The sequence below is a fragment of the Rattus rattus genome, chromosome 1 (genome assembly GCF_011064425.1).
Source record: "Rattus rattus isolate New Zealand chromosome 1, Rrattus_CSIRO_v1, whole genome shotgun sequence".
NCBI classification, from domain to species: Eukaryota; Metazoa; Chordata; class Mammalia; order Rodentia; family Muridae; genus Rattus; species Rattus rattus.
The window spans coordinates 23872420-23892328 of NC_046154.1; the positions used below are offsets into that span (position 1 = coordinate 23872420).

The window sequence follows — 19909 nt, forward strand, 5'->3', positions numbered from 1 at the left end:
TTTAGTGGGAGAGCAGCTACTCAGCCGGGAAGTCCCAAGGTTCCATTCCAGTGAGGGCAAAATACAACGCAAAACTGCGCTGCTTCCTTTCCTGTCCTAAGAGCAAGGTCACGCCTCAGAGGCCTTCTCTGCCCCTGGGTTCAGCAGCCCCGTATGCTATCAGGCCCCCCCAGCCACACACTCTAACAACAGGGGTGGAGGAGGGTCCATCTCACCGGGCAGATTGCCTGTTTGGTGGTTAAAGGAATGGATGGTGAGCTGGAAGAACGGCTTAGCGCTTGCTCTCACAGTGGACCCAGCTTTGATTCGCAGAAGCCACATGGCAGCTTGCAATTATCTGCAACTTCAGTTCCAGTGCATTCGACACCTCTTCTGGCCCCCACAGGAACAAGGTGGCATGCATGCTGTACACACACACACACACACACACACACACACACACACAGGCAAACACTCATACACACCAAATAAAAATAAATACTTTTTAAAAAGGGATGGCTGGGTATGGTGGCATATACTTTTAATCCTAACACTTTCGGACACAGAGACAGACAGAGCTTTGCAAGTTCAAGCCTAGCCTGGTTTACATAGTATATTCTCGGACAGCCAGGGTTACATAGAGAAACACTACCTCCGAATAAAAGGGAAGACATATAGATGGCTTATGACCCGGCTAAGCCATGGGAATACAGGCAAAGTTACTCAAGTTCCCTGAGCCTCAACTTTCTCTTCTGTAAAATGGGAATGATAACAGTATCTCCTTTATAGTCGTTTCCAGCATGCTCAGGACATGGTCACCTGCACGGTTTCTCTTAGTCCCCATAGCACTTCCAGTGCCTCCCCGGGAACCGGATCCGAGTTAGGATGCTAAGGATCTCTTAGATGAATGAACGTGGATGAGGGGAGGGCAGGCATGAGAACCTGGAGGAGGGTCCTGCTCTGACTCAGGAGAGTCATGGCAGTTCCCTACAGGAAAGGAACCTTCTGCCAATTCCAAGCCTGGTGGGATGGCAACAGCGCATGCCCACACCTGTCCTCCGAGTGAGAAAGCCTGCGGTTTGCCTGAGCAGCTGTCTATCACGGAGCGACCAACCTCTTAATGTCACATTCCTTCTTGATCCCATTTTGAGAATGCTGCTGGGCACATGTGCCCTGTCCTGGGGCTGCTCACTGAGGAGACAATGTTTACCTCACAAATCAGCAGACCTCCCTGGTCAGCGGAAGGATACTTCCTTGTGGAAGGACAGCCCACCAAGGGCTCTTCTAGGACCTACCTTAGCAACCCTCCAAGGGGGAATGCTGTTAATCCATTTTATAGTTGCAGGACCCGTGCCCAGCTCCATTCAGTGGCCAGGGGACAAGCAGAGGCCCCATCAGGCCAGGCCCTGAGTTCAAATCTTCACCTGGACACATCTAAACTGGGTCGCCTTCGTGAGAGTCAATCCCCTCTCTGAGTCTCACTTTTCTTATTGGTAAAAAGAAAAAAAAAAGCTAGTGATGTAATTCAGCGATAGAACACGTTTCTAATGTGCACAAAGCCCTGGGTTCTACTCCAAGTACCACAAAATCAATTAAAAAAAAATAATAATAATAGGAAAAAAGACAGATAAATGTCTACTTTGAACCATTGATAAAGACCTTGGAGAGAAACAAGCTGTCAATCCATGGGGCACCAGTGAGGTGTGGTGCCCTCCTGACCATTATTAATCTTCCAGAGTCAGGCGAGATGGAACATAGCTGGAAACCGAGCACCCGGAGGTGAAGACAGATTGATCAGAAACACAAGGTTCTTTGGTTGCAAGGTGGGTTTGACACCAATTCCCCACACCCTTACCTCACACAGGTCTCAAAACGAAAACGAAACGAAACGAAACGGTTCCCGCAGCGAGAGAGATTACAAGGGGTTAATTGGAGACCCTGCCTCCTAGCCAGGAGCCAATCAGAACTGGCGGGGGCGGGGCCAGGCTGCCTCTGAGAAAGAGATCTGGACCGACCAGATTGCTACCCTCTGGAGTGGAACCTGGAGCTGCCGGCTGGACTTGTGGGGCAGGAGCCGGAGCGTAGGTCTTGCCCTCTGCCCTGTGACAGCTCCCAGCCGGAGGGTGCAGGACAGCTGCCTGGGTTAGGGGCCATCGCTGAGGGAAAGAAGACCAGCACTCCGAATCTTTCATTCCCCAACCAGCAGGATGGGATGCACTCAGGCTCTAACTTCAGCTGGCTCTGGTGGCCCACATGGACACAAGGTCTATTTATAGTTCTGTCACAGAAGGCCAGCCACCAAGCACAGAGGTAGCCAGGGTTTTTCAAGGGCTATCGGGACAGAGGGAAGAGTGAGAGAGGCCAGTCCTGCCTTCTTCCACATCCTCCTTGGCCACCCCCAGACCCCCATGAACCCAGAGAGTTCTCTATAGTCTGATAGATAGATAGCCTGCCTGTGGGTCAAGGGCAAGGTCAGGGTTGCAGTCCCCAGCGCAGATGGACACGGTCTTGTGGTCTGGACAAGGGTTGCAGTTGCATCAGCCCCAGCAGTGACCCAGGGCAGAGGCCCCGAAGAGAGGGCAAAGGCTGGCTAGGTTTCAGGAAGGCAAAGAAAGCAGTCGGAGAGTGGGAAGGCAAATTTAGGAAGCCAGAGCCTCCCTAGACCTCCCACCAGGGGTCAATCCTACAGGTGGCCAATGGTTGGTCGAACTTAGGCAGGGAGCCTGCCTTCAATGGTGGTGAGAGCTGGACCCAGAAGGCTGATTGCCAGATCTTCCCTCCGGCCTGGGGTCGTCTCCTTCCCTACTTGCTACAGAAATTCCTAACTTCCTTCTAGCCCTAGCTGTGGGTGGCCACATGCTGTGGAGAAGAAAGTCCTTCTGGCTGGCATTGTCAGCCTTCTGGCTCCTCCTCATCCTCCTAGGAGTCTTCCCCCTTCGCCTGGCAGTGTCGCCCCGTCCTCTTCCAGGGCGCTCCCAAGGCTGGCCCCGCTGGCTGGATGCTACCTTCCTACAGAGTTTCTCCCAGCCTGAGACGAACCCCGAAGAAGATGTCCAACAGCTCCCTCGAGTCTCCCGGGGGAGCAGCTGCACCTGGGGAGCCTGCTTTGACACCTCCAAATGTAGGGGGAAAGTCCTCAAGATCTTTGTACACTCCGCGGCTGGTCCGACCACTGAGGCTCAGCGCAGGATCCTGGACTCCTTGGAGGGCTCCCGCTACTATGCACTCAGCCCAGCGGAGGCTTGCCTTCTCCTCTTTCTCCCCAGCCAGGACCGTAGAGGCGCATGCGGGCCCCTGCCTCCGAACTGGAACGGAGGCCGGAACCATCTGGTGCTCAGTCTCTACCCAGCCCCTTGCACCAGGCTGGGACAGGCGATGGTAGCTGAGGCTAGCCCCTCCTTGGACATCTTCCGACCAGGCTTCGATGTAGCGCTCCCGTATCTCCCTGAAGCTCACCCATTGAAAGGCGGGGCCCCTGGCAGCCTGCAGCGGCACGCTCCCCAGCCTGGGGCCACCTTAGTGGCGGTAGCAGAGGAGAGGGGCAGGTGGCGTATTACAACCACCCACGCCTCAGCCTGCCCCTGGGACAGGAACTGTGAACAAGATCCTGGACCCCAACAGTAAGTAAGCCTACCCTTGGGGAGCTGCTGAGTGGGAGGGAACTCCTGAGTGGGAGGCGGCTGCTGGACCGGAGAGGTCCAGCAGATGTAGTAAGGGGTTAAGACTGTCAGATTGTCATCCTGTCGGGACAAACCAGTCTCAGCCTCATAGGAGAGATAGGGTTAAGACGGTAGAACGGACCTCCACCAAGACGGAATGATGACGTCTCCAAGGGTGTGAAAGAAAGATTTTTGGGAATTCTCCCTTGGGGATCTTAGAAACATAAGAAGGCTGCCTCCCACTCCCACCTCCTCCATGCCTGGTGTGCTGGTCCCTCCTACTCTATCTAACATTTATGTAACAGACATTTGTATACCGCTCACTCGGTGTTAGCACCCACCTAAGCAAGGGTGTGGATGGGGGGAGGTAGATCAGCCATAGGTGTTTGTTTACCTTACAAATGTAGAGACAGGAGTTCAGCCCCCCCCCCACGAGACACCCCCACCCCACGAGTCAGTCCAGTGTTGAGGAGGTCGAGACAGGAGGATCCCTAGAGCACTTGGCCAACCAGCTTAGCTGACTGGGTGAGTTTCAGGACCAGTGAGAGACCCTGGAGGCAGAGAGATGGCTGAATGGGCAAAGGACGCCACCAAGCCTGAGGACTGGAGGGTCTATCCCCTGAGCCCACAAGTTAGAAAGAGAAGAGATTGCTAGAAATTGTCCTCTGACATCCATACATGGTCCAAGACACGTAGGTACCCTACTCACAGAACTGAACAAGACACCCACCTTCAATCTCCACACCCCCCCACAATTATGTATAATAAAGTCATTCTAACTGCTGTCGCTAAGGTGTCTGTATTCTAAAGTTACATTAGGTAACTTACCCATGGCCACCCAGCCAGAGTGAACACGGAACTGTCTTCGAAGGCGTCTGAGTTTTAAGCAAGAGTTGGGAGCAGTCCTGTCCCAGGCCTCAGGGGAGCCATGGAGACTGGTAGCTGGTCCCAGCTGGAACCTGCTTCTGTGTCTAATTTTGGAGATTAATCTCTCAAGGAAATAACGGCCTCTGGTCTTAGAGATCTAAAGAACTTCCTACCTCTGAGGATACTTGCGTAGACATAAGGAGACCTTGCGTGGTAGAGTTCCCTCCGCCCATGCTGGGGCACACTTCAGGTGATGAACCTGGTCACTCAGCTGTCTCCTCCCAAGGTTGTGCAGGCTGTGGGTTCCAAGGCTCCCTTTCCAAATCCCCAGAGTTTATGGTCCCCGTGGTGTCTCCTCTTTTTCATCTTCCTGTGGTTTCCGTCCCGGTCCTCCAACGTGGCTATTCTGAGCTCAGCTTCCCTCAGGACTCCCTCCCCTGGCCAAGATCCAGTTCTGCCTCTGCTTGAAGCTCTGGGGAATCTGTAGGGAACAGAATCCTTGCCTTCCTCAAGGCACTTGGGAGACCTGGGAGCCTGCTCTGTCATTCCCATGGCAGCCCTTCTGTGAGACTAGAGAACTCCCAGCTCTTCAGACCCAGAGCCTGACAGGAACTCTCCGGTGACTAGAAACAGTAGTCTTAAAAACTTACTATTGCTGGGGGTGGCCATCTTTTGTGTGTGTGTGTGTGTGTGTGTGTGTGTGTGTGTGTGTCTGTCTGTCTGTCTGTCTGTCTGTCTCTGTGTGTGTGTGTCCCCAGGGCTAGGCAAGTACTGTACCACTGAGCTGTGCACTCACTGACTCTGGAAGTCCCTCTTTGGGCTAACCGTGGTTATTGCTCTGTGCTGATACTTTGTGATTACTTCCTGTAGTTTTCTTTTCTTCTGTTTTTCCCTGGCCCACCTGGAAGGCTCCAGGTAGACAGGGCTGGCCCGAACTTGCAGTAATCCTGCTACCTTTGCCTCCTGAGTACGGGGTGGGGGTGGGGTGGGGGCTCTTTACAGGTGTGTGCCCCTCCCTTCTGCTCTGGGAGCATTTCCCATGATACCTCTCTTTCCAAGATATGCTGCATGGTATTGCCTTTAGTTTCTCAGAGGTATTTGGCAGCTGCCCGAGCCAGACAGCATAGGGACAGGGTGATAGAGAGAGGCCAGCCCCAGAAGTCAGTCTGAATAAACAGGTACTGGCTAGAGAAAGAGGTATTTCAGCCCCAGCCACTGTCCCACATTCTGACTGGCAGGCAGGTGGTGGTGGAGGAGGCTCTCCAGGGGAAGGAGCTGTGCCTACCCTTCCCTCAACTGTTGCTGCTTCTCCCAGCATCCTCCACAGGAGTTCTCAGTCCCCATCCCAGAGCACAGAGCCTTGTGTGTGGAGGAATATCAGAGGCCCTCACTTTTCTGATCCAGGAAGCACTCAGAAGCTGGAGTGGGGTTGGGAGTCTACACTGTACTGTGGCTCCGAGGTGCCGGTGTTTTTCCACATTGGTTGAATTGAATCCACATCCTGTTGCACTTTGGAATCAGCGCCCACCCACTTAAATCACAATTTCTTTATTTTTATGAATAGGCGATTCATTCACAGGATGAAGAATTCCAAATGGTACAAAGGGGTACACAGTCAAAAGTCCCCCTCCCACCTGGCCCGGCCACCCAGGTTTCCTTCCTTCCTTTGAGCACTGGTTGCAGCGTCTTGGGTGTCTTTCTTTTCTGGGCAGCTCTGTATAGCCAGGGTGTATGTACTTCTACTCCCCTCTTCGTTTGTCTGGAATGTTCTAGACAGGGTCTCTTATAGCCCAGGCTGCACGAAAATGGCTTTGAACTCCCGATCTTCCCGCCTCCACTGAGACTTCAGGTATCTGGCCACCACGCCTGGCTCCTTCTCCATTTTTAAATTTCCATACCTGCCTGTGGTGTGCAGACAGACGTGCATGCTAGTTTACATTTATGCAGCCACACGTGTTGGGGGTACATGTGCACATGCATGTACATGTATGTACATGCATGTACGTGCATGGGGAAGCCCAAAGTTGACTGCTGTTTCCTCTCTCACTCTCTATCTGATACATTGAGGCAGGGTCCCTCACCTGAACCCAGAGCTTGCCTGCTCTAACCGGTCAGCTTACCCAAGAGATCCCATCTGCATATACCTCATGTTGAGATGGGTTTAGCCGGGGGCTGGGGAACCCAGAGTCTAGACTCTTAAAAATTATGGTTTTAGAACTGGGCAGTGGTGGCAACACCTTTAATCTGAGTCAGGTGGATCTCGGAGTTTTAAGGTCAGCTCCGTTTACAGAGGGAGTTCCAGGACAGCCAGGTAAGTTATGTAGAGAAACCCTGTCTTAAAGAACAACCCCCAAACCATTTATTGTTTCGTGTGTGTGTGTGTGTGTGTGTGTGTGTGTGTGCGCGCGCGCGTGTGCTTTCATGTGTTTATGTGTATGGTGTGCATGCAAGATGCCTTCAGAGACCAGAAGAGGGCATTGAATCCCCTGGAACTGGAGTTCCAGTGAGCTACTGTGTGAGTGCTGGGAACCAAACCTGGGTCCTTTGCAAGAGCAGGAAGTGTCCTTAACTGCTGGGCCAGCTCTTCAGCCCCGAAACCAAGGTCTCTTGTGCTGCAAACGTTTGAATTGCTGAACCACATTCCCATCTCCCCTTCACGTTAGAAAGTTTAGTTTTGTCTTCGTGTGTGTGGGGGGGGAGACAGAGACAGAGGGGAGAGAGAGAGAGAGAGAGAGAGAGAGAGAGAGAGAGAGAGAGAGAGAGAGAGAGAGAAAAAAATTGTGAAGTTGGTTTTGCCTCTCCATCTTTATATGGGTCCACGAATCAAACTTCTATAGACCAGGCTGGCCTTGAACTCCCAGAGATCCACCTGCCTCTGCCTCCTGAGTGCTGGAATTAGAGGTGTGTGCCACCACTCCTGGTGATCTCTCCCATTTTTAGTGTAAATCCAGTTTCCATATCCCTGCTCGAACCCTTGGATGATCTGTGGAGTCCAGGGACACTTTGAGGCCACAGGAAAGTAGCTTCGAAAGAAAATGTCTGAATGCTTAGATGAAAGAAAACGTTCCAATATATGACAGTATTTGCTTTTATTTCAACACAGTAGTTAAATGTATTTTTTATTTTTTTATTTTATTTATTTTTTTTTCCGGAGCTGGGGACCGAACCCAGGGCCTTGCGCTTGCTAGGCAAGCGCTCTACCACTGAGCTAAATCCCCAACCTAAATGTATTTTTTAAATATAAACTTTTCCCCCAGGGTAGGAGTAACAGCAAAAGTTAAAGTGCCCAGGACCCATGGAAATCACAGTGTGGCTCTGCCAAGGTCAGGCCCTGGTGAATTCCACGACCGTGGGCAAAGCCATTACTTTAACCCTGGGCTTCCAAAACCCTAGGCCTATGGTGTATACCTTAAACAGCAGAACATTGGGGTTGGGGATTTAGCTCAGCGGTAGAGCGCTTGCCTAGGAAGCGCAAGGCCCTGGATTCGGTCCCCAGCTCCGAAAAAAAGAACCAAAAAAAAAAAATTTAGAAAAAATAAAAGATTTTATTTATTTATTCATTATATATAACTACACTGTAGCTGTTTTCAGACACACCAGAAGAGGGCATCAGATCCCATTACAGATGGTTGTGAGCCACCATGTGGTTGCTGGAATTTGAACTCAGGACCTCTGGAAGAGCAGTCAGTGCTCTTAACCGCTGAGCCATCTCTCCAGCCTGGAGTCTGATCTATTTCAAAGCTAAGCATGACTTCAGGCCTCTGTTCCCTCACTGTCAGATAGGATGATACAGCAGTGGTTTCCATCTCAGGGGCTGCTGTGAGAATGACCTTCCTACGAGCAAAGCACTTAGAACTGTGCCAGGAGTGGTGGTTGGCTCGGGTATCAAGGAGGGCTTCCCGGAGAAGGTGACATGAAGCCAAAGGAATTCCCCCAAGTAGATGAGGCAGAGGGTGAGGGGAGAGGACATCCAAAGGAGAGATTAAAGGGGACCTGGAGGCCAAGGGGTACAGTCTGATGAGTCTGTTTCTCTCTGTGGGCTCACTGGAGTCTTCAGCTAGGGCTTTTTAGTTCCTTATAGCTTACTGGGGGGAGCTGGGGCTGCCTGATCAGTACTGTAGCTTTTGATGTGATAAGCGTGGGGGTCAAGTTTGCTTTGTGGTTCCTTCCAGAGGCTCCTGATGCACCCCTGGACATATCCCTCATGATAGCTGAAAAAACCTGGGGTTGGAATTGGCCGGCTTAGTTCTAACCACAGTCAGGGTCCCTCTCCTTGAGGCTCGGGTTCCCCAACTGTCCAGAGGCACCGCCGGATACTCCCAGATCTGTCTGCTGGAGGTCAGAGCAGAGAGCCACTGGGGTGGGTCTTGAGTGGTCCTCTTCATGCACCTTACTGAGGATTGCGCACCCATGGGTCCCTCTGGTCCTTCCTTCCCCAGCAGGATGCTAGCCATCGGTTCCCTGGACTGGCAGTACCAGAGAGGTGGCTCTGAGGGGGGCTGTGGCTCTGGGACCTCCCTCACAGAATCCCTGGCACAACCTGATCACGGTCCTGGGGCTGGGGGAGGAGCGGGGGAACAGAGGAGGCCTGTCCTAGAGCTTCCTGTGCGGTTCCAGGCTGGAGGCCCAGCCCACCTCAGTACAGAGAAGCCTTTCATGGCTGAGCTACCAATGTGGGGAGAGCTGAGGGTGGGGGTCACTCAGGTGAGGAGGAGGGCTGGATGTGGGGGCTACTCAGGTGAGGATGCCTAGGCCAGAGCAGAAGTGAAAGGAAGGACCGGAGATCCAGGCACCCCCATTTTGCAGACGAGAGAACTGAGGTACAAGGAAGAAAAGGGAGATGCCTCAGGCCACCGGGGGCAGACACAGAACTAGCAGGCAGGGTCTCTGAATCCCCATGGAGCAGGGAGCAGAGAGACCAGGTCGCTGCTCTTGGTTATGTCTGTTATAACCAAGTTATATCTCCTGTGTATGGCTGTGTGTCTGAGGACACAGTGGGGTCTACGTCTTGTGACTGAGGGGATGCCATGGTAAGGTGCCAGGGGCCACTGGAGCTGCCAGGGTGAGGGGCGGGTGTCTCAGGCTCCTGTGTCCAGGGACCTTCCTGTACCTTCTCAGGACCTACCCAGGAGAGATACTTCCCAATGCCACCTTCTGCCTCATTCCTGGCCACCGATCTGCTACCTCCTGCTTTCTCCAAGCCCTTCAGGTACACCCCAATCTGAGCACTCCCCAGCCTCTCCTTGAGCTAGCAGGAAATGCTGGGCACCTACACGTAGGAAGGAGGGTCCCTGCCCCCCCCTACTCTCCTCTTTGTCCTTTCCCTCACGGGGGCGGGGCTGCTGGTGACCTGGGGTAGTGGGCTAGGTTCCCCAATGACTGCCCTGCCCCCCCCAGGCTGGCTGCATCCCTGTGCTCCTCAGCCCCCGCTGGGAGCTGCCTTTCTCTGAAGTCATCGACTGGACCAAAGCAGCCATCATTGCTGATGAGAGGCTCCCGCTGCAGGTAGCTCAGGGTTGTTCTCATGGTGGGGGACATGTCAGGGGAGGGACTCCAGGATCCCGGCCCCCTTCTAGCAGTCATATCTATACCTATTGCCCCCCTCCTTCTGGGGCTCTCAGAGATGTAGATGAAGGTGGGGGCCTCTGGATGTGCTGAGAGCAGTTGTGAACCGCTTTCTGCCTCAGTTTCCCCATCTGTACAATGGGGTAGGTTAGATCTCTGGGGGCTCAGCTGATAGGAAATAAATAGGTAAGAAGCCATGGCTCTTCCAGCTGATGAAAGGAAAGTTGCCCAGGCCTGAAGAATCTGTGTGAGCTGCCATGAGAAGTCTGGGGATCTGGGTGGAGGCAGGCAGGCAGGTGAGCAGTGGCTGTCTGTTAGCTGGGGTTCCACACCTACAATCCCAACAAACGGGTCCGTGAGGCAGGAGATCAGGAATTCAAAGTCATTTTCAACTACATAGCAAGTTTGAGGCCAACCTGCAACCTGGGATCCTCTCTCTCTCTCTCTCTCTCTCTCTCTCTCTCTCTCACACACACACACACACACACACACACACACACACACACACACACACACACACCACACCACACACAGTGCTACCATCATTCATTCATTCAGACAGTCGTCTGGGCACTAAATGAACACTTTCTAGTTGAGTCTTTACAACCTCATGCGAGGGAGGGAGATGGTTTAATGCACCCATTCCACAGATGGGGAAACTGGGGCTGGGGACTTTGTATCAGTTACTGTTGCCCCCTCTTCGCCTTGGTATTTTGGATAGGGTCTCATGTAGCCCATGCTGACCTCAAACTCCCTTTACAGCCTAGAGTATCTTGAACTTCTAATCCTCCTGCCTCCAGCTCCTGGATGCTGTGATTGCAGGCTTGTGTCAATGGTGACAGTTTATGTGGTGCTGGGGAGCAAGCCCAGGGCTTGGTCCATGCTGTGCTGTGTTGGCTCTTTCTCTACCGAGCCACGTCCCCAGCCACTCCTTCCTTTCTTTTGTTTGTTTTTAAAACAAGGTCTCTTCCCTATGTAGCCCAGGCTGGTCTTGAACTCAAGATCCCCCTGTCTCAGTCACCAGGGTGCCAGGATTTCCAGGTATGTGTCACCTCACAGTGTCACTTAAAACCTGTGCGACCCTGAACACAGGGTGCACATCGTTAGAAGTGTCCAGATCCCCAAGCTCTAAGATGAGTCTTCTCCTAAGCGGGGTCAGTAAGGAGGCTGGACCCCAAGCCTCCTTTCTCCCTCCCTCTGTGCCTCCAGGTTCTGGCCGCGCTCCGTGAAATCCTCCCTTCGCGGGTTCTCGCCCTGCGCCAGCAGACCCAGTTTCTGTGGACCGCTTACTTCTCCTCAGTGGAAAAAGTCATTCATACCACCCTAGAGGTAAGGGGGGTTCACCCGCAGGGGCCCGGGTTCCCCTTCAGCCCTCCTCCTCTCCATCTTTCTAGATGTCTCCCGTCTCCCTCCTCTGTCGTGCTTCCTCCCTGGATGCAACAGTGAAGGAACAGTCGTGACAGCGTGATCTTGGGCAAACGTCTTTCACCAATCTTGAGCTTTCCTTTGTCTCTGGGGACCACTGTAGCCAATGGATTCCAAGTATATGCTCACTGGCAGAAGCAGTCTGGGGTGCCGATTTCCAAAAGAGTCTGGCTTTTTCTGACTTTTGGGTCCCGAGAGAATGGCATGACCCCACAGTTGTGTCTGTGGGAATGAAGAAAGGAAGAAAAGCCATGAGTCTCTCACTTGATTCCCACTACAGAAGTCGCCTCTTCTGGCCTCTAGCTACTCAGCTAGCTGCTCTGTGCCCAAGCCTCTCCCCTAGAAGAAGCCTGAAGGAAAAGGTCTGAGCTAAAAGCTCCTGGTAGTTATCTTCGCCCACAACCCGCCCGCCTCTCCTCAGGCCCCGCCTCTCGTTAGGCCCCGCCTCTCCTCGGGCCCCGCCTCTCAGGGTCTGCTCTTTCATAGGTCCCACCCACATTCTGCTGTCTGTGCCCCTGCAAGCCACTTTGTCTTTCCACAGATCATTCAGGACCGGATCTGGGGTGCATCAGCTCACCCCTCACTGATGTGGAATAACCCCCCGGGGGCACTCCTGGCTCTGCCCACTTTTTCCACGAGCCTTCAAGACTTCCCCTTTTATCATCTGCAACTGGGTATGTTCTGGGAGTCTGACAACTTGAGGTCCTCTCAGCTTTCCCCAGATTTACTCCAGCTTCATCTGCAGACACTCTCTCAAACTCCATCGCTTCTGGTTCTTTGGGATTCCCCAACAAAGGTCACTCTCCAAGGGGCTCCACTTTCTCCCTCCTAACACCAGTGTCTCCTTTCTCCAGGCTCCAGCCCTGGGAGCAGTTTCAGCGCCGTGATCTGGGTGGGCGTCTCCGAAGAGTCCCCGCCGAAGCTCATCCAGGAAGTGGCAGGTTCCCGGCACTGTGCCCAGGTCTGCCTCCCCCCCCCCCCGGAAAGCTGGGGTTCTAGGATCCAGGGTGAATGCAAACAGAGCAAGGCCCTAGATGACCACACATCTTGGGGGAGGCACAGGGACTATTTCCAAAGATTCTTGCTGACTTCAAGTCAGGTTTCTTGTTCTTTCTCCAAACACCATCAGAATTGGTGAAGCCCTTGGAAAGCTGGTGCTTCTTGGTGAGGCTGGAGAAAAAAGCATTCATTCGTTTGTTCTTTCGTTTGAACGTTCTCTCACTCAACGGTCACTTTGGGACCAGGCCTGGGGCTTCAAGTGCTAAGGATCAAGGGATAGGCAGGAGAGGACTCCTCTCCATGATTCATAACGCCAGCAGCCCCTAGTACCAACACTGTCCAATCTCACTTCCAGAGGACACAGGTTGCTAGGTATGGTCGCACATGTTTAGAATTCCAGCCCTTGAGCTGAGGCAGGAGGAATCCAGAGAGTTGGAGGCAGGATAGCCTCCGGCCACCCAGTGAGATAAGGCTAGCCAAGATTACATACCAAGATCCTGTCTCAAAAGCAATAAAACAAAAGAAAATAAAACAATAAACAAACAAACAAAAACAGAGGTGGAGAAATGGCTCTTTGGTTAAGACTACTTGTTGTCTCAGGGAACCTAGGTTCAGCTCCCAGCACCCACACGATAGCTCGAAACCATCAGTGACTCCAGTTCCAGGGGATCTGGTGCCCCTCCTTACCTCTGTGGGAGCCAGACAGGCATGAGGCTCACAGACATGCAGGCAAACACAGTCACGCACATAAAATAATAAATCAGTCAAAGTAACAACACAAAGCCACAGAGAATCCAGGTTGACTCTCAGAGGAAGTTGCTAGGCTAAGGTGCAGAGGGAGCCTCTGCACATGAGGTGTGGGCTGGGCAGAGCAGGAAATGACAAGGAGAGAATATAGGCCTCAGACGGTAATGGGGACTGAGTCTAAAGTCAGAGCCCAGTGTAGTGACACACGACTTTAATCACTGCACTCTGGAGGCAGAGGACTGTGAATTCAAGGCCAGTCAGAACCACATGATGGCTTCTAAGACAGCCAGAGCTACACAGAGAGATCCTGTCTCAATCAATCACTCACTCACTCACTCACTCACTCACTCAATCAATCAGAACCCAGTCTAGGGCACCCACACTAAAAAGATTTTTTGGAGACAGTTTTACTATTTAATCCTGGTTAGCCCTGAACTCAGAGATCTGCTTCCCTCTGCCTCCCAAATGCTAGAATTACAGGCATGCACTACCATCCCGGTCTTAGCCAGGACTCTTGCCCATCATAAGGCCAATCCCACGGCCCCCACCTGTCATGTGCTCATAAGTAGCTGTTCCCTGTGCTCCATCCACCCTAAGAAAGAGCACCCTGGGGACTCCCATTCTAACCCAATCCCAGACTGCAGACAAGTCCCCTTTCTTCCCAGATCCTAATCCTCTGGAACAGTGAGAAGCCACCCCCTGACAGGTGGCCCAAGACAGCAGTGCCCCTAACAGTCATTGAGGGACACAGGAAGGTAAGCGGGAGGACTCCCACTGGGGACCAGGGAGGACAGCCACAGGACGTTTTGAGCCAAGCTGGAGTTCTATAGGGGTCTGAAGGAATCAGGCCCTGGGTTCTAGCTACAGGTCTGATTGGAATGATCTTACACTAGAGTGAGGCTCAGCGGTACAGATTTGCCTGCTATTGTACAGGGTCCTGGGGTCCCCATTTCCAGCAGCGTAAAACGTCCTTCCCTCCCTGGCCCTGGGGAATACACTTCCACAGCACTGGGGTTCCTGAGATGTAGGAGACAGGAGACTGTGTGGATGTCCCAGAAAGGGTGTGGGGAGGAACGTAGGCTCATGGAGAAATACCAGAGAGGGTAGCATACTGCACTCGGAGGGGGCGGGAGCTGGGAACCTGGGCAATGGCATCACAGGGGCCCCATGCACCACATGCTGGCACCAAGTCTGATTCTTTCAAATAATTGGTCTGAGCTTAATACGAGTGGAATACCAGCAGAGGGAACTTGGCTTTTAGAGCCAAAGTGGGAAACCGTAAACTAGGCTTGCAGGCAGGCTTCCATAATCCTGGCTCCCTCTTCTATACCCTATCTGAAGGGTTCATACTTGGTGGGGGTGGGGAGTGTTGAGGGGTGGTTCTCATGGCTGAGTCGCCCTAAACTCCCTCTGCCCCACCACAGGTCAGCGACCGATTCTTCCCGTACAGCAACATCAGCACCAATGTCATCCTCAGCCTTGATGCTCAGAGCACTCTTTCTACCAGTGAGGTGAGGGGCTGGGCCCAGGAGATGTCCAGTATGGTGTGAATGGAGCCCGAGGGCACTTCAGCCCCCTCAGGTTCCCACAGGCTGAGCTCTCATGCCTCTTGCTGTGGTGGCCTCCAAATAGAAGTCTAACACAGAGCTCCTGGTTGGGAAAGCTCCCTCCAAGTCTCCTCAGAGATACTCACGTTAAACGTCTAGTAAACCTTCAAGTAATTAATAGCCGGGCAATGGCGCATGCCTTTAATCCTAGAACTCGAGAGGCAAAGGCAGGTGGACCTCTGTGAGCTCGAGGCCAGCCTGGTCTACGGATTGATTTCCAGGTCAGCCAGAGCTGCACAAAGAAACCCCATCTCAAAAAACCAAAAACCAAACCAAAAGACCAAAAAAATATGGACTTCACGCAATGCTCTGGTCCCCTGTGCGCTAAGCCCTGCGCCAACCGTAGTCAGCCAGGCTGGTCTCGCCACCTTAGGCTCTAAGGGTTCTGGTCAGGAAACCCCTCCTCACAACTCACCTTCCCTCTGCAGGTGGACTTTGCCTTTGTGGTGTGGCAGAGTTTTCCTGAGCGGATGGTGGGCTTTGTGACGGGGAGCCACTTCTGGGATGAGGCCCGGAGGGGCTGGGGCTACAGTGCTGAGATGGCCAATGAATTCTCCATGGTCCTGACCACCGCGGCTTTCTACCACAGGTGCAAAGCTTGGCCCCAGAGCAGGGAGAAAGGGCTGGACGCCACGGTCCTGACCCGGAGTGGGTGGGATCCTCATCCCCACAGCCCCGATTGGTTTTTGCTCTTTGATCTGGGCTGGGGATATGGCCCAGTTGTTTGTTTGTTTGTTTCGAGTCCCTAGCTCTCGAAAGTCCTGGCTTCTAACCTTAACACTGAATCTGCCAAACCTGGGCATGAGAGCGCACATCTGTAATCCTAGTGCTGGTCCTGTGGAAACTGGGATATGGAGTTCAAGGTCACAGTCAGCTGGGTAGTGAGTTTGAGGTCAGCCCCAGGAACATGGAACCCTGGCTCAGAGACAGGGCCTCCCTATGTAGCCCAAGCTGACCTCAGGTGTGTGATCTTCTGCTACCGTGCTGAGCTTGCAGGTACCGTTCCCCACCAGGCCTGGCTTCTGGGGCCTCTGGAAAGTGATTCTTTAATCTGTTTAGACCTCATGCATGTATCGTGAAACTTTTTGTAGATTTTTCCCCCAGAGGCTCTGCATGGCCTTCTCAGAATAGAGGATAACCTCCATGGGTGCAGAGTGGGTCCAGCTTGTACACAGCCTCCCTGAAGCTGGTCTTTGGGTAGCCATGTTTGGTGGCTTTGGAACCGCCTAGCACTCCCCCTGCCACCAAGTCTGTCAGAGTTCAGACTTGGGAACACAGAAAGAGGTCCCCAAGGAGGGACTGGGGCAAATATAGAATCATTGCCCACCTCCTAAATCACAGGGCACCCGGAAAGTGGGTTATGCCCGGGATGGGAGCGCCCTGTGAGAGGAGCTAGGGGATGGGGTACAGGTCTTGGAACTTGGGATCTGGGGTCAAAGGAAGGGAAATGGATCCTGCCTGCAGCCTCTTCCCGTCCCCCTCCCCCAAGGCTTACTCTGTATCTTACAGATACTACCACACCCTCTTCACTCACTCCCTGCCTAAGGCCCTGAGGGGCATAGCCGATGAGACTCCCACCTGTGTTGACATCCTGATGAACTTCCTGGTAGCAACCGTCACCAAACTGCCCCCTATCAAGGTGCCTTACAGCAGGCAGCACCAGGAGGCTGCACCAATGGTGAGGCGACTCCACGGACTGGTCCCCACTCGGAAAGCGCCCGTTGGGTACCGAAAAGAGGGCGGAGTCTCCTCACACTCTAATTCAAATCTTGTTGCAACAGGGTGAGGGTTCAGAAAACAAACCTCACGGACACGTTTCCCTCTCACCTCTTAGGCTTCTGAGGGTCCAAGACCCGTGCCGGAGCCTCAGGCCCTGGATCAGGACTGCATCAACCGTTTAGCAGCAGGGCTGGGCCACATGCCTCTGGTTTCCTCTCGAGTGCGTCTGGATCCGGTGCTGTTCAAGGACCCGGTATCAGTGCAACGCAAGAAGTATCGCAGTTTAGAGAAACCCTAGGCGAGGCGCTCTAACTGCCTGCTGGACACGAGACGGATCAAAGTCCTGTCCTGGTTGGCCAATCACAATAGGGATTGCTGAGGGCCGGGAACCCGGACCTTCCCTGGCTGCGGTGGGGTTGCGTTTGGCACGTTTGGCACAGGCCGGTGTACAGGATGGTGCACAGGCTCATCTCGTTCCCCGAAATGGCTTTCTCTGCATCTCTGCCTGGTCCACATCTGACCCGCACTCACCTCCTTGGTGGTCTCGAAGTTCTCGCACGATTCCTGCCGAGTGGCCTTGAGCACACCACCCGGCCCCAGGACCCGCCTGGGAGCTCGGGAGAACGGGTCCTGCCCTTTTCTCTGTGGTCTGGCAGGTGCACTGTGCATATTTGAGCAATGGCTGCGAGAGTATTAACTGGTTGCCAGCGTGGGGGAACACGGGCAGAATGTGCACTAGACAAAACGCTGTCCCTTACCCTGGAGTCGACGTAGAATGCAGTCACCAGGATTCCCAGGATCAATCAAGAGTAAACAGAGGCCAGGAGTCCGGGATAACCAGAGGATTGGGTGTAGCGTGCCAGCTTCACGGCAGACGCCGAATCTTGGGTGACCAGAAGCATTGCACTACCAATATTGACCACTAGAGATCAGCTGCTGCACTTCTCTCCCCCCAAAGAAATGGAATTTGGTTTTGCTTTCTTTATAGTTTGTTATTGTTTTTGTTTGTTTGTTTGTTTTTGTTTTTCAAGTAAGGGTTTCTCTGGGTAGTCTTGGCTGTCCTGGAACTCACTCTGTATGCCAGGTTGGCCTCAAATTCACAGAGATCCACCTGCCATTCGCTTCCTGAGTGCTGAGATTAAATTCATGCACTACACTCCCCGACTGCTTCTTGAATTTAGAGGGTCGGGAGGCGGGGAGGAGGCGAGACAAGGTCCGAGTCTGTAACCCACTCTGGCCTGGAACTCACAGCAGTCTTATTGCCTCAGTTTTCCAAGTGTTAGAGTTACAGGGGTGAGCCACAGTGCCAGACTGAAATGGAGTTAAAGACTACGGATAAAATGGGGCACTGGTGTGTGCAGACCCCAGTATGAGAACCTGGGAGGAATATGACAGAACTCCACTTTGACCCAAACACTTGGAGCTCGGGTTGTTGGCAGATGGGCTGGTCCTGAGGAAGAGAGCTGTCCTCAGCGTCCTGTAGGTGAGAGTGGAGTGGGGGAGGGGAGGCTGCTTTTCCTGGGTTCATCCACCTGGAACTGGAATTATCGCTTCCGAAATAAAGCACGTGTCCTTGCCCACTCACGCTCCGGCTATAAATACCCTTCCAGCAGCTTAGCTGTGTGGCGGGCGCTCAGGGTCAACGAGGGGCGTGGTGTGGAACTGGTGTGATTCCAGACAGGGAGAGGGGGGCGGTCTAACCCAGTCCAAGGTATCGGGTGTTTTCCTTCTTTGATGGCTTCAGCCGCTGTGGAAACTCCCGTGACTAGGTTGCTGGCTGGAACAGGCTGTCCCCTGAGGCCTCCCACCCCCTTTCTCCAATTCACTCCTGGCCCCTGTATGACTCAGGTCTTTCCTGGAGTCTGTCACAGCTGGGTGTGGAAAGCCAGTTGTCTAATGGAAGCCGGGAGCTGTCAGATGCTTTGAGGTGCAAGGTGGGGGGAGGGGGCGGACTGGAGATTAAAGTGGGGGAGGTGGCCTGGCCCAGGGTCAAGAACAGTTGAGGGTGAGAGGACACACAGCTGCGATCTAGGCAGCCTGCCAAGGATAGAAAGGGCACCCCGTGCCAGGGCCAGCCGGGGGACAGAAGGCACCTTTGCAGTGGTGGCTCAAACACCCAGGACGATGGACCAACTGCCTTGGGATGGTTATGCCTTTGTGGAAGGCATTGTTGAATTCAGGGCTCGCACTGTGCTAAATGTTCAACTCAGGGCAAGTCTCAACTTCTACTGCCCAGGAATGAGGGACATCTGTCCCACATCAGCTGTAGGACTTAGTCCCTCTGAACCTTCATTTTCTATAAAAATGGAAGTTGGGGGGTGGGGACCTTGAGAGATGGCTCAGTGGTTAAGAACACTTACTCTTGCAAAGGACCCCTTCCTGGGTTCCTAGGTCCCACATTGGATGGATCACAAACACCTATAACTCCTGTTCCCGGGGATCCAACACCCTCTTCTGGCCTCCGAAGGCACCCACACTTGTGGTTCACATACAGATAAGTATGTGTGTGTGCACGCACAATTTAAAAAGAAAGAAAGAAGAGACTCTGGTGGCTGGCGTCTATAGTCTCCACCACTCAGGAGGCAGGGGCAGGGGCAGGAGACCCCTCTGAAAGGGGTCCCGGGTGACCTTCTCTTGAGAGGTATAAGGATGTGACACACTGTGACGCCTGAATCCTCCAGAATCCTAGGGTTAATGGAGGCTGAGGGGTGGGCATTTGATTACTTGAGACTGGAGGAGTCTATCTTCCCCATCCCAGGTCCACACTGATTTCACACAGACCTGACCCTCAATCAGCAGGACAGTGCCGGAAGGCATAGTTTTTCTTCACAGTTGGAGGGAAGTTCAAAGGCATGGGGGCCAGGTACAGGCTGGGATTCAGCTACTCAAGAGGCTGAGGCAGGAGGATGGGAAGGTCAGGCTAGCGCAGGCTATCTAAAACTAAGAATCGAAAAAGCCAGATGTCTGCTGTATACCTCTAATGACAGCTTAGGAGGCAGAGACAAGAGGGCCAGTGAGATGGCTCTGTGGGGGAAAAGGGCAGGCCTGGTGACCTGGATTCCATCCCCAGAGCCCACAGTGTTAGGAGAGAACCAACTCCCTGAGGTTGTCCTCTGACCTTAGCTCACTATAGAACACACATGCCCACGCCCGTACACAGACACACAATAATCAATTTTTTAAAAAATTTAAGATGACCGGGAGTTCAAGGCTATCTCGAGGGCTAGGGTTAGAGACGGCTGGCTTCAGTTCCCACAGCCACAGGGTGGCTCGCGACCATCTTCGAGTTCCAGGGGATCTGATGCCTTCTCGTCTCCAATGGTACCAAGTATGCATGTGGTG

The 19909-nt window shown here is 53.2% G+C and overlaps 1 protein-coding gene across 1 annotated transcript; it reads left to right on the forward strand.

Annotated features, from left to right (window-relative positions):
- Positions 1 to 1872: 1872 nt before the first annotated feature.
- Extl1 (exostosin like glycosyltransferase 1) lies at positions 1873 to 18151 on the forward strand. The gene is made up of 11 exons (XM_032896437.1): positions 1873 to 3599; positions 9624 to 9714; positions 9903 to 10010; positions 11280 to 11399; positions 12037 to 12169; positions 12350 to 12456; positions 13907 to 13996; positions 14666 to 14752; positions 15277 to 15437; positions 16358 to 16526; positions 16683 to 18151. The coding sequence occupies exons 1-11, from the start codon at positions 2836 to 2838 to the stop codon at positions 16863 to 16865; spliced, it is 2013 nt and encodes a 670-aa protein (XP_032752328.1). The 5' UTR covers positions 1873 to 2835; the 3' UTR covers positions 16866 to 18151.
- The last annotated feature ends 1758 nt before the right edge of the window (positions 18152 to 19909 follow it).